The sequence below is a fragment of the Papio anubis genome, chromosome 18 (genome assembly GCF_008728515.1).
Source record: "Papio anubis isolate 15944 chromosome 18, Panubis1.0, whole genome shotgun sequence".
Taxonomy (NCBI): Eukaryota; Metazoa; Chordata; class Mammalia; order Primates; family Cercopithecidae; genus Papio; species Papio anubis.
Window position 1 is genome coordinate 53,316,842 of NC_044993.1, and position 12,290 is coordinate 53,329,131.

A 12,290-nucleotide genomic window follows, 5' to 3' on the forward strand; every position below is an offset into this window, starting at 1 on the left:
AATTACCCAGGCGTGGTGGCACATGCCTATAATCCCAGCTACGCAGAAGGCTGAGGCAAGAGAACTGCTTGAGCCCGGGAGGTGGAGGTTGCAGTGAGCCGAGATCGTGCCACTGCACTCCAGCCTGAATGAAAAAAAGATAAAAGATGCTTTATGTAATACTATTTGTCTGGGACTAGAATTTTGAGAGGCAAATCATTTGATCACGTAAAAATAGAAACTTTTACATCAAAGTGTGATAACCTTACTTACACATTGTTCCATACTTAGCTGGTTTTGTTTGCATCTTTCTGCAAACATTAAGAGGAGATGGATTTGATTCTTTTTTTTTTTTGCTATGGTTCATGTAAACAGTTGAGACTGCTACATAAAGTAGCATTTGCCTCCTAAAAGTCTAGTCCCAAACAGTAATACTGTATTGTAATACTGAAGGTTAAAAGAAAGCCATTTTAAGACATGAAAGAATGCAGACAACTCCTGTCTCTTTAGAAGCTAAAGCAAGGAAGAAGCAGAGATTCCACAATTCAGCAACAGCCATGGCGAAGAGCCAGTCTCACTGGAGAAGCAGAGGGAAAGGCTTCCAGAGAACCAGGCTTAATTAAACAAAGTATCACCCTTGGTACACATGTGTTCAGAAAATTACACAAGTGAAAACAGGAAGTAGTGAACAAGGAAATGCAATCATAGTATATATTACTGATGTTTGGCTCTACAATGAAAGGATTTTCAGTTCATTCCGTGACAGTGCTATAAACAATGATAGCCAATTAAAAAGAAGTAAAGGCCGGTCATGGTGGCTCATGCCTGTAATCCCAGCACTTTGGAAGGCCAAGGTGGGCGGATCACTTGAGGCCAGGAGTTCGAGAGCAGCCTGGCTAACGTGGTGAAACCCCCCCATCTCTACTAAAAATACAAAAATTAGCTGGGTGTGGCAGCACAAGCCTGTAATCCCAGCTACGCAGGTGGCTGAGGCACAAGAATTGCTTGAACGTGGGAGGCGTGAGCTGAGATGGCACCACTACACTCCAGGCCTAGGTGACAGAGGTTATCTCAGATGCTATCTCAAAAAAAAAAAAAAAAAAAAAAATTGGCATAACCTATCTATCTCTACAGTCTCCTAAAATAGTTGAGAGCTAAATCTCATCCACCACAATGGGAAGCCCATTGCTAATGACAAGCTGATTTTTTTTTTAATGGGGGCAGCTGGTTTAGTGGTATCTTTTGGTGATTTAAATGCCTGTGATCCTAGCACTCTGGGAAGCTGAGGCAGGAGAACTGCTTGAGGCCAGGAGTTCAAGACTAGCCTGGCCAACATAGACCCTGTTTCTGTTAATAAAAGTGGTCACCTCTGAGGGGTGGCAGTCAGGTCAGGCAGTGCAAGAGCTTTCCTATTAAAACTTTTAGTCTGATTTGATGTTTATAAATCTGCATTTATGACTTTTTTTTTCCTTTTTCTTATCAAAGTATTTCAGATACCTTCTATTCCGGCCAAAAGCACTCAAGCTAGGTCAGGAAGAGGCCCCAGCCCCTTAGATCCTCAGTCTGCTTAGGGACAGAGAGCTCAGTGGGACTTCTGCTGACTCCCTGCTCCCCACACCTTAGGAGCAGGACCTAGACACAGTCAGACTGACTGGCGTTTTGACCATCAAGTTAGGTACGTTCACGGCCTAAGAAAAGCTTCTGGGATGCAGGGTCCGTGACTGCACCACACATGCACAAGGCGCTGCTGCTTCCACTCACATTTCTGGGCACTGGAGACCTGTGACCCTCCCTGCCACGGTGTGACTAGAGGCAAAACGACCAATTTCTTTAACCTAAAAGTCCAGAACCTGAGACCTGACAAGGAATCCTTTTGATTCCTGCTGCCAGAGGCCACCTGAGAAATGTGCACCACCAGCGCTCTAAGCCTGGCTGGCATCAGAGTCGCTCAGGAAGCTTTACAGAAATTCAGATACCCAGGACAGTACCCCACACCTACTGAATGGAACTGAATCTATGTATTTTTTTTTTTTCTGAGACACAGTCTTGCTCTGTCGCCCAGTCTGGAGTGCAGTGGTGTGATCTCGGTTCTCACTGCAACCTCCACCTCCCAGGTTCAAGCAATTCTCCTATCTCAGCCTCCCACCACCACAGGTATTTTTAGTAGAGATGGGGTTTCACCATATCCTGACCTCAGGTAATCCACCCGCCTTGACCTCCCAAAATGCTGGGATTATAGGCATGAGCCACCATGCCCAGCCTGTATTTTTTAAAAGATGATTCTGATGGAACTGGCTCACAGACTGGCATCTGGGAACCACTGGTTTAGGTTCAGACTATTAGCAGATACAGCTTATTTTGTCAGCGTACAGACTTGCAGCAGAATATTTAAAACCGAGTGTGCCAGAAAATCTGCATTGTGTGGCTGCACCTCGGGTGCACATGTCCCGTAAGGCCTCCAACCCTGCAGGAAACCCCCCTACTCTTGGGGAAGATGGCAGCAAAGTTCACCTCACCTGATCACTCATGTCTCCAGACTCCCAGAGGGCAAACACCTTCTGCTCATCCGGGGAAGCAGCAGTCTGTGGGGGAAACTGACCAAGGCCCAGGTGTGAGTTGCTTCTCCATCTCTACCCCATGGATCCACTTGCTTGCCTCACCACTCCCTGTGTGCCCCAGCCCAGATGCAGGAACGTGAGTTCCAATCCCAGCCTTGGGCAGCCACAAACCTGTGCCTGTCACCTCACCATGGGGAGGAGGCCAGCACACCCCCCCCAGGGCCTGACAGGGCTCCAGCAAGAGAAAGGGGGAGTGTGATGGGCCCAGTGAAATGCCCAGCTTCGAGTCTGCACATATCCTCCATACAGTGGGGAAGCTGCGTCTGTTTCCCCATCAGACTGGCACCAACTCAACTCTGCTTTAACACCCAGAGTCCTCCCTCCTGAAGACACCAACCCTGATGGAGGGGTGCCCCCTTCCCCATAACTCCTTTAGGGTACCCTGGGGATTCTTTTCAACTGCTTCCCACACGCACCGTGTCAGTGTGGGTTACAGGCACTGCCTGACTCCCAAGCAATCCAGGCCACTTTGTCCAAAGGTGGACCAGGACGAGTGTGACACAGGCCTGGGTCCTGGAGAGAAGGGGACAGGGAGGGGGCGTCTGGGATGGTAGTTTCCAGTCCTGGTTCCATCACACAAGTAGCAATAATGGTTACTACCAGTAAAAGCCCTGTGAGGCCTCCAGTACACACTCGAATTTAAGCATTAGAAACGGGAGGTAGTACGTGGGGAAAAGTAAGCTCAGAGAGATTTAGCTCACTGTCCATGGTCACACAGCTAGTAAGCAGCAGAACCAGGAGTTCAAGTCAAGTCCTCGATCTGTTCGCTTGCCCTGGACCTCAGCTCCCTCACGTAGAACACAGAAGTGGCTGGGATCTGAGGTCTCTTACATCTTGGATGTGATTACGATACAGTCTCCTTGTCAGGATGGCAAGGAGAGCGTTACAGCTAGGGCCATGGTGCCTCCTGAAGACGCCAGTCCCACCCCAAAGCAACATGGACAGAGGGGGTCCGGAAGGAGCGGTGGGGGTGTCTGAGGGTGGCCATGTCCCACCCCTCACCTCTGTCCACTCCAGCGGCCCAAAACAACCTTGCTAATGTCAGGCAGGTGTCCTCCCTGGCCTGGCCCAGCTCATGAAGAAAGGTGAGCTTGTGGAAATCCAGACCCATGTGCTGGGTGGGTAGGAGCCCAAACCCCGCCAGTACCTCCCACAGGGGGCTGCCTGCCAGCAGGGCCAATCCCCTGAGACAGCCTAGGTGCCACAGGGCCTCCTGTCCTAGTTTCTATTCCTCATATACAGGGATGGGCTTTGGCCTCAGATCATCACCCAAGGCTGCAGGCGCTCCTGACCTTGGCAATGAAAAACATCAGTGCTTTCTTAGAGACCACCACAGCCCCACCTCACCCCATTTTGCTGCCAGGTCTGGGCAGAGCCTTGTGGAAAAGGAGCATGGGAAAGGTATGCCTCAGGCAGCACCTGGCACTCTCCATCATCAGCGCAGGGAAACAGTCCCCAGCACACACTCTGCTCCTCCCTGTCAGGGCCCCTCCCAGTTATGGAAAAGCAGCCCATGGGGAAGGGGGCAGGAGGCTTGCAATACCACACTCAAGGCCTGGCACTGCAAGTGCTGGGAGCACAGCGCTGAGCTGGTCAGCTTGCTTCTGATGCACAGGGAGGCCGCCAGGACCCAGCCCAAGCTCCAAGCTGGGGTGCTGGCACAGCTGTGGGGAAGCAGCTCATCTTAGCTGAGCACAAAGGATTCAAAACTCCAGGCCACTACACTGAGGTCCAAATTCCAGCTCTACTACCTCCTAGGTAGCGACCTTTAAACGTACATTTCATTCCTTGGAGCCTCAGTTTCTTCATCTGCAGATTGCAAAGAAGATCAAACGATCTTAGAAGTTAAATCATTCCAAACAATGGCAAAGCTAGTAGGAAACCGTCAGGCGTTCTTGGTGGAGGACAGGGTGAGAAACCAGGCAAAGGCCCTGTTTCACTAGGCCCTGCGGCAGGCTAGACAATAGGCCAGGCCTTCAGACACCGTATGTAGCCCCTACCACAATCCTGTGACATAAAACCCAACATGATCCCACTTCATGAGGACAGAGCCTCGGAGAAGCTGACTTGCCCATGTCACACCTAGGCCCACATGAGAGCAAATGCTCACCAAGCATGGCCTCCCGTGTCCCCACGTGGCCTCCCAACAGCTGGTTCTCCCCACTCCCATCCCCCATCCCCCGGGCAGGCAGGGCTCAGGCCCTTCACCAGGTGAGCCGACTTCTCCCCACAGCTCCTTTCTGCGCAGGTGCCCTCCCGAGAGGCCGCAGGCAGCCCCTTTACCCGCCTATCCCAGCAGCGTGGGCTCTACTTACAGGCACCAGTATCTGCTTGCAACCAGCGGCCAGCACCGTGTCCTGCAGCATGCGGTCCGAGATGCCGCTGAAGAGTGTGTGGCCAGGGGGCAGGCTGGCCAAGTGCAGGTTGAAGAGGCGCTTGAGTTCGCTCAGCGTGAGCACAAACTGTCTCTGAAAGGTGGCCTCCACGAAGGCCCTCAGTTCCCGAGCCACAGGGGTGCTGGCGCAGCCCGGGGGCGGGTGCCCATTGAAGCTGTCCGTGCCTGCAGCCCGCCCGGGAGGCAGCCCGTTGGCCAGCTTGCTGTGGAGGCCGCTGGGGGAAGTGTCCATGGGCTCCTCCTCCTCCGCCTCCTGCTCGTCGTCCTCCTCGCCCTCCTCGCTCACCGGCTCCTCCTTGATCCGCACACCGGGCGGGACCGCAGGCGCCCGCAGCTGCTCCTTCCGCCGCTGCAGCTCCCGCTCCAGCAACGCGTGGTTCTGCTGGGCCTTGGTTTTGGCTACTTGGATCCGCTGGTCCCCAGAGACCAGCCCAGCAGGCCCTGCGGGGAGGGAGGCAGCACTGCTCAGGAGGGCACAGGGATGGGAAGCCAAAGGCCCAGCAGGGGACCGTGGGGCTGAAGCGAGTGGCCCGTCCTGGTCTCATCCCCAACCTTTCTCGGCAATCAGCCGCCCCATCAGTGAAGTGAAAACTGTCCAAATGAGCCGAGAGTCATGCGGGAATGCGTGCTGCTGAGTTCCTCCCCCGAGCATCTCTTCCTGGCCCGCTTGTTGACCCAAGGGGGTGAGTGGGCCTCAGAGGCCTGGAACCCAGACCCAGCCCTGGAATCCGCAAGCCTCCATCCCTGAGGCTTGCTGCTGGGCAAGCGACCAGCTGCGGTCTGTGGGTGGCGGGAAAGGAAGGAGGGAGGAGGGTAGAGGGTGGAGGGTGGAAGGTGGAGGGTGGACAGTGAGAGCCCTCCACCCTCTCCAGGCCTGGGCCTGACAAGCTCTAGCACAGCAGCCCTTCCCGAGCCGCAGTGAGGAGCCGGGGCCGCCCAGCCCAAAGCCCCTCACACACCTGACTGTGCATCCGGCTTCTTTGGCATGGTTTCCTTTACAAGATTATAGACTTTCTCCAGTCTGAAAAGAAGAGTAACCCCATTAACTTTAAACCACGTCCCCTACCATCTGCTTCACAAGAGAAACAACCACCCCTTAGGCCCCAGGACGTGCTGGTTACTGACAACAGCGCGGGCTTGGAGCTCGGTCAGCCCTACTGGGTCCCTCTTCTGGCAGTGCACGGCCCCACGACCACCCCGACCCCATCAGTCTCCTGCCAATACCCCTCTGGCCCCCAGGCCCGGGCTCTTGCTCCTGACTGCTCCCTCTCTCCATCACATCCCTCTTCCCTGAGCCCTCAGAGCACAACCGCCCTGATGAGCAGGTACTGACTGTGTGTCCCGTGCTGAAAGGACGGTGGGATCAGCCAGCAATGCCTATCAGCCTGGGGCAGGAGCGTGGGGGAGGAGTGTGGTGCCACGGACCCCCACCTGCCCTTCATACACAGATCCAGCCCAACTGTGCTCTCCCCAGACGTGGGGTTTCAAGAGGCTGCTCGGATCCGCCCTGATAGTGCTCTCCCGGATGTGGGGTTGCTGGGATCACCGGGCTGCCCCTCCCCAGCCCCAGGTGCTTACTTGGCCTGGATACCCGTCCACAGCATGTGCTGCCGCTGGACCACATCTGGGTGCTTCTTGATGAACTCCCCGTCGTAAGGCAGAATGAACTCCCAGCCTTTGTTGATCCTCACCACAGCCATGTGCTCCAGGAAGTCCTTCACATCCTCCGCGCAGAGCTGGAGGGTAGGGGGCCCAGGGTGAGAGGCACAGCCAGCCCCCTCCCCTCCAGCAGCAGCCTGGGCCTCAGACCACAAAACCACCACTTACTTTGGTCACCGTTGCCACCTCTTTCCTAACCACCCAGCGGCTCTGCGTGAACTTCCACATCTGAGGGAGAAGAAGCAGCACGTTCTGGGGGCAGCCACAGACTGCTTCCAAGACTGTCCCGGGAACTCACCTGGCAGGCCTGGGAGCCAGAGCTTGGGACAGACCTGGGCTCCTGGCCTTGACTCTTCCCAGCAGTGTGGCCTCAGGCAGTCCCTTCAGCTCTGCACCTCCCTCCTTTTCTCTTCCATAAAGGAGCTCCAGGCCCATCTCTTCCAGGGGGACCATGAGACCACCTACCCCACCTAGACCACAGCGCTCCCTGGGGTGGGAGATGCCCTGCCCGGCTCCCAGGATACAGTGAGGACTCGGGCTGGGAGGGGCTGCCACAGACACTCACGCTCTGCATAGGTGGCACTTCACAGTGGTAGCTGCTAATGGCTGGTGGGAGGCCGCCCATCCTTCCAGAAGCTCTCAGCCCCCTGCAGCCTCTACTCTGCCTCAACAGGTCTCCTGCACTCTGATTAAATTTGTGGGGTGACTGGGAGAGGTAAGGGTGGCTGGCTGAGAGACACAGGGAATGGATGACTATCACCTATGCTAACATAGACTGGACCACACCCCCTCCCAAGCCCCCAGTTCTGACAGTGTCTACACACTGGAGTGGGGCGGGCAGGGGCAGCTGGGGACAAATGGCACTTTATCTGGGAAGGCAAGCCTGGGAGTGGTGATCGTGCATGCTGACCCCTAGGAGCAAAGACGCTGCTCAGGCACCAGGACACCGACTGCCCAGAGGAGTTGGGGAGGCTCCTTCGGGAAGAGAAGAGGCAGATGCTTCCTTCAGCTTAAGGGCTGCCTTGTGACTGGGACGGCATACCAGCACGCCAAGGGCTGCGGGACAGCTCCTGGAGGACGTGCTTCAGCCAGCACCAAGCCTAGGAAGACTGTGGCTCCCAGCTGCATGGAGTTCCAGGCCTTGAGAGGGAGGCCACGGGTGGGGTGATGGGAAGGGAGACACCAGCTCAGGAGTCCCAAACTCCAGGGACAGGCACAAGGGAGGCAAAGGCACCCTGGGACTGTGGTGAACTGGGGACCACTAGCACCCTGTGGGGAAGTGGCCCCAGGGGTGTCAGGCAGTCCGATTACCCTTGACAGCTAGACATCTGGTTTGCATCAAAATTTCAATTTATAAAATCTGACAACCAAGGCAGTATTTCTAAACCACCACTCAGGCCGAATGAAACGTGCTTCTTGACCCACCCCAACTGTGCTAGAGAACCGGAAGGTTCTTTCGAGCCTGAGACTCCAGGCTTCTGAGGGGAAGGAGGAGAAAAGCAGAGGCCAGGGCCTCCTCACACACCCGCCTCCAACTGGAGCCTCTGCCAGGCCCAGGTCTTCAGAAGCTCTGCACCGCTGCCCCCCTCTTCCCACGCCCCCACCGTGGGTCCAGAGAACCCAAGGTACTTACAACGAAGTCTCGGCCCCGGCAGAGCACCTCGGCAGGCACACCGCTGTGAGGGCTGGACGAGTCCTTGGGGTATAGGATGTCACTGCCAATGCAGGTGAGGGTGGCAGGTCAGTCCCTGTCCTGAGTCCCTTCTACTGCTGCCCCTCCCAGCCGAGTCCCAGCCCACGACTCTTTCCAACGTGGGCTGGGTACAGGCCTGATCCCCGAGAGCTCCCCTCAGGAGCCACATCTGTGAACACACACCTGGGAAAGAAGCACCCGCCTACCCCACACACCCCACCAAGCGTTCTTCCTCTTATTATTCCTCAACCCACCACGCACACCAGCCTCATCCTAAGCCCCCTGCACGTTCAGGGAGAGGTCACGGGCTCAGAGACAGACAAGGTGAGGAACAGCCCGGGACCTCAAGGAGCCCAGGACTCTGGAAGACAACTGGTCCCTGCACGCGACACCAAGAGAACCAGGGATGAAGCCATCCGCAAGCCCTTGGCCACCTGCTGAAAGGGGCAGGTGGGCATGAACCGAGGTCAGAGGCAGGGGAGGCGTGTTAGCCCTTGGAGAGAACAGGCCCAGCACTCAAGGCTCAGGGAACTTCAGGGGAAAGGCCGGGGCCTTGGACAGCAGGACACGAGAATCTCCAGAGCATAGCCCGGACCCAGCTCCAGCCGCAGGCCCTGCAACCCGGCTCAACCCCCGCCATGGCGCCTGTGCTCTGACTGCCGCTCCCTCACTGCCAGGCCCTCCTTTTCCCCCTGCCTCAGGTCCACGTGGCAACCAACCGTCACTCATCCTGCAAGGCCACACTCTGGGGACACAGACTCTGCCGATGTGGCTCATCACTGCCACCACAGCGAAGGTACCTACTAAGTGGGTGCTGATCGAACAAGCCTGGTCCGTGCCGTGATCTCTGCATTCAGGGAGCGCAACTGTAACAGCCCCCATTCCCAGGGGCAGTGTCTGAATGAGAGCCCGGTCCACGGCACAGGATGAGCAGTCTAGCCATAGTGACTGAATGAAGGCATGGATTTTGCGTTGTCTCCTCACAGGGACACACAGGACCCTCACCCAGGGTCCCCTGACGTGGCAGCATGGGCAGCAGCAGAGTAGGACTTACAGAGGTGCCAGGGCAGGTGGAATGCCCACAGTCCCCAAGTCCCTACCTTCCAGTCCCCAGGACAGGGCGAAACTAAAAGGGGCAGCACCTCCAGGGGACACATGCAGTGCTAGGTGCAGAGCCCAGGGCTGAGCCATGAGGCTTGGGTTCTAACCAGGCTCTGCGACTGCCTTGCTGCTAGACTTTTGGCAAGTCCCATGCCTCTCTGGGCCAGTGTCCTCAGGTGTGTGACGGGAGGACCCCTCTTGGCTTTCATTCATTCGTGGTGTAAATATACACAGGTGGTCCCATGTAACACGCAATGCACCATGGCAAAGGCCTTGCACAATGAAAACGTGTAACAAAGGACAACAGCCGCAAGGTGCTGACAAACTGTGCTGGGCGTCTGTGGAGCAGTGCAAGGGCGCCACCACGTGGCAGTAACACGAATATACTCTACGACTATGAGATGAGCTTTTGGCACTGTATTTTCTTAAAATGTGCAACATTTCACATTTTGTCACATTGCTCACCTTAAACTACACTACTTAAAAAGTGAGTTATTAATGCAATTTATACTACATCATTTAGAATCAATATAATTCAAGTAAAACGTAGCCACATTATTTACCAAGAGTCTGCATTGGTAATAACCAGGCGGGTACTGGGGACATAAAGCAAAAGTCAAAACAGACATCCCTATCCTAATCCCTTGAAACTGATGGTCTCGTGGAGGCCGCACATGGTCTAGGGGAGGATTCGCAGGAGAAGAGAAACTACTGAAAGGCATCAAGCCACACGCTCCAGACCTGTGATCCCCAGCGGAGTCTGTAAAACATTCACACTGAGACACATCTAAATGAACCCGTAGAAAGCCAAAAACAAAGAGAAATTCCTAAAAGCAGCCAGAGGAAAACAAAGGCAGACGGCCTTCAAAGGAATAAGAATGAAACTGCCAACAAAAACAATGAAGTCAGAACACAACAAAATCATACCAACGCGTGGAAAGGAAAATAACCACCAAGCTAGAATTCTAGAACAAAGGTGAAACAGACGTTTCCACACACACAAAAACCAAAGAGGCCGGGCGCGGTGGCTCAAGCCTGTAATCCCAGCACTTTGGGAGGCCGAGACGGGCGGATCACGAGGTCAGGAGATCGAGACCATCTGGCTAATACGGTGAAACCCCGTCTCTACTAAAAAATACAAAAAACTAGCCGGGCGAAGTGGCGGGTGCCTGTAGTCCCAGCTACTCGGGAGGCTGAGGCAGGAGAATGGCGTGAACCCGGGAGGCGGAGCTTGCAGTGAGCTGAGATCCGGCCACTGCACTCCAGCCTGGGTGACAGAGCAAGACTCCGTCTCAAAAAAAAAAAAAAAAACCAAAGAAATGCATCCCCAACAGACCCACATTAAAGGAAATACTATAGCATTCTTTAGGCACAAGGAAATGATCCCAGACAGAAACTCAGAGATGCAGAAAGGAATGATGACTAAATTATAAACATGTGAGTGAAAAATATTGATTGACTGGATACAGTAATGTCTTATGGGGCTGAAAATAGAGAAAGAATTAAAATACCCCAGGCTGGGCGCGGTAGCTCACGCCTGTAATCCCAGCACTTTGGGAGGCCGAGGCGGGTGCATCACCTGAGGTCAAGAGTTCAAGACCAGCCTGGCCAACATAGCAAAACCCCGCCTCTACTAAAAATACAAAAATTAGCCGGGCATGGTGCCACTCGCCTATAATCGCAGCTACTTGGGAGGCGGAGGCAGGAGAATCGCTTGAACCCAAGAGGCAGTGAGCTGAGACTGTACCACTGCACTCCAGCCTGGGCAACAGAGCGAGACTATCTCAAAAAATAAAATATAAAGTATACCAATCCTGTGCTCTCTTCGGCAGCACATATACTAAAACTGGAACAATAGAAAAGATCGGCAAATTAAAAAGGTAAAAAAAAAAAAAAAAAAAAATACACACACACACACACACACACACACACACACACACCAATCCAGCAGTGTATAAGTAGGAAGGAGGATAGATATAAAATATTCTAAGATCTCTGAATAGTCTGGAATGGGGTAAAAAGCAGCAATTAACATTCAAATGTGTTAAGTCATGAATGCAAGCTGAAAACTGTAGGGTAATCAATATATGAGCCCAAACAGCATAACTTCCAAGTTAGCAGGAAAAAACAGAAACAGAAATGAATCCAGCAGATGGTAAGAATGATATAAAAATCCCACGTAGGCAGGACAAAGGGTACTATAGGGTGACTATAATCAACAACAATGTATTATAAATTTCAAATAGCTAGAAAAGTGAGGTTTGAATGTGCCCAACACAAAAATGAGAAATGTTTGAGGGGGCAGATATGTTAATTGCCCTGATTTGATCATTACATTGTATACATACGTATTTAGATTTCACACTGCCCCCATAAATATGTACATTATGTGTTAATTTTAAAAATGTTTAAATGCAGCCGGGCGCAGTGGCTCACGCCTGTGATCCCAGCACTTTGGGAAGCTGAGGTGGGCAGATCACGAGGTCAGGAGATCGAGACCATCCTGGCTAACACGGTGAAACCTCATCTTTACTAAAAATATAACGGTGACTCACACCTATAATCCTGACACATTGGGAGGTCAAGGTGGGTGGATCACTTGAGGTCAGGATTCGAGACCAGCCTGGCCAACATGGTGAAACCCGTGTCTACTAAAAATGCAAAAATTAGCCGGGCATGGTGGCATGCACCTGTAAACCCAGCTACTCAGGAGGCTGAGGCAGGAGAATCGCTTGGACCTGGGAGACAGAGGTTACAGTGAGCCAAGATTGCACCACTGCATGCCAGCCTGGGCAAGAGTGAAACTCTGCCTCAAGGAAAAAAATAAAATAAAATAATAAAAAAT

General features: G+C 53.6%; 1 protein-coding gene across 6 annotated transcripts in view; it reads right to left on the reverse strand.

The window, feature by feature from the left end:
• Window positions 1–12,290, reverse strand: part of POLR3E (RNA polymerase III subunit E) — a 37,848-nt gene that overhangs the window by 3,818 nt on the left and 21,740 nt on the right. For 5 of the 6 annotated variants that reach the window (XM_009196136.3, XM_031658401.1, XM_021931820.2 and 2 more), the window contains 6 exons: window positions 8,285–8,366; window positions 6,820–6,879; window positions 6,571–6,728; window positions 5,952–6,013; window positions 4,913–5,433; window positions 2,496–2,573 (listed from right to left, as the gene is read on the reverse strand). In XM_009196136.3, coding sequence (XP_009194400.1) covers window positions 2,496–2,573; window positions 4,913–5,433; window positions 5,952–6,013; window positions 6,571–6,728; window positions 6,820–6,879; window positions 8,285–8,366 — 961 coding nt within the window. The other variant, XM_021931819.2, reaches the window with a different exon arrangement.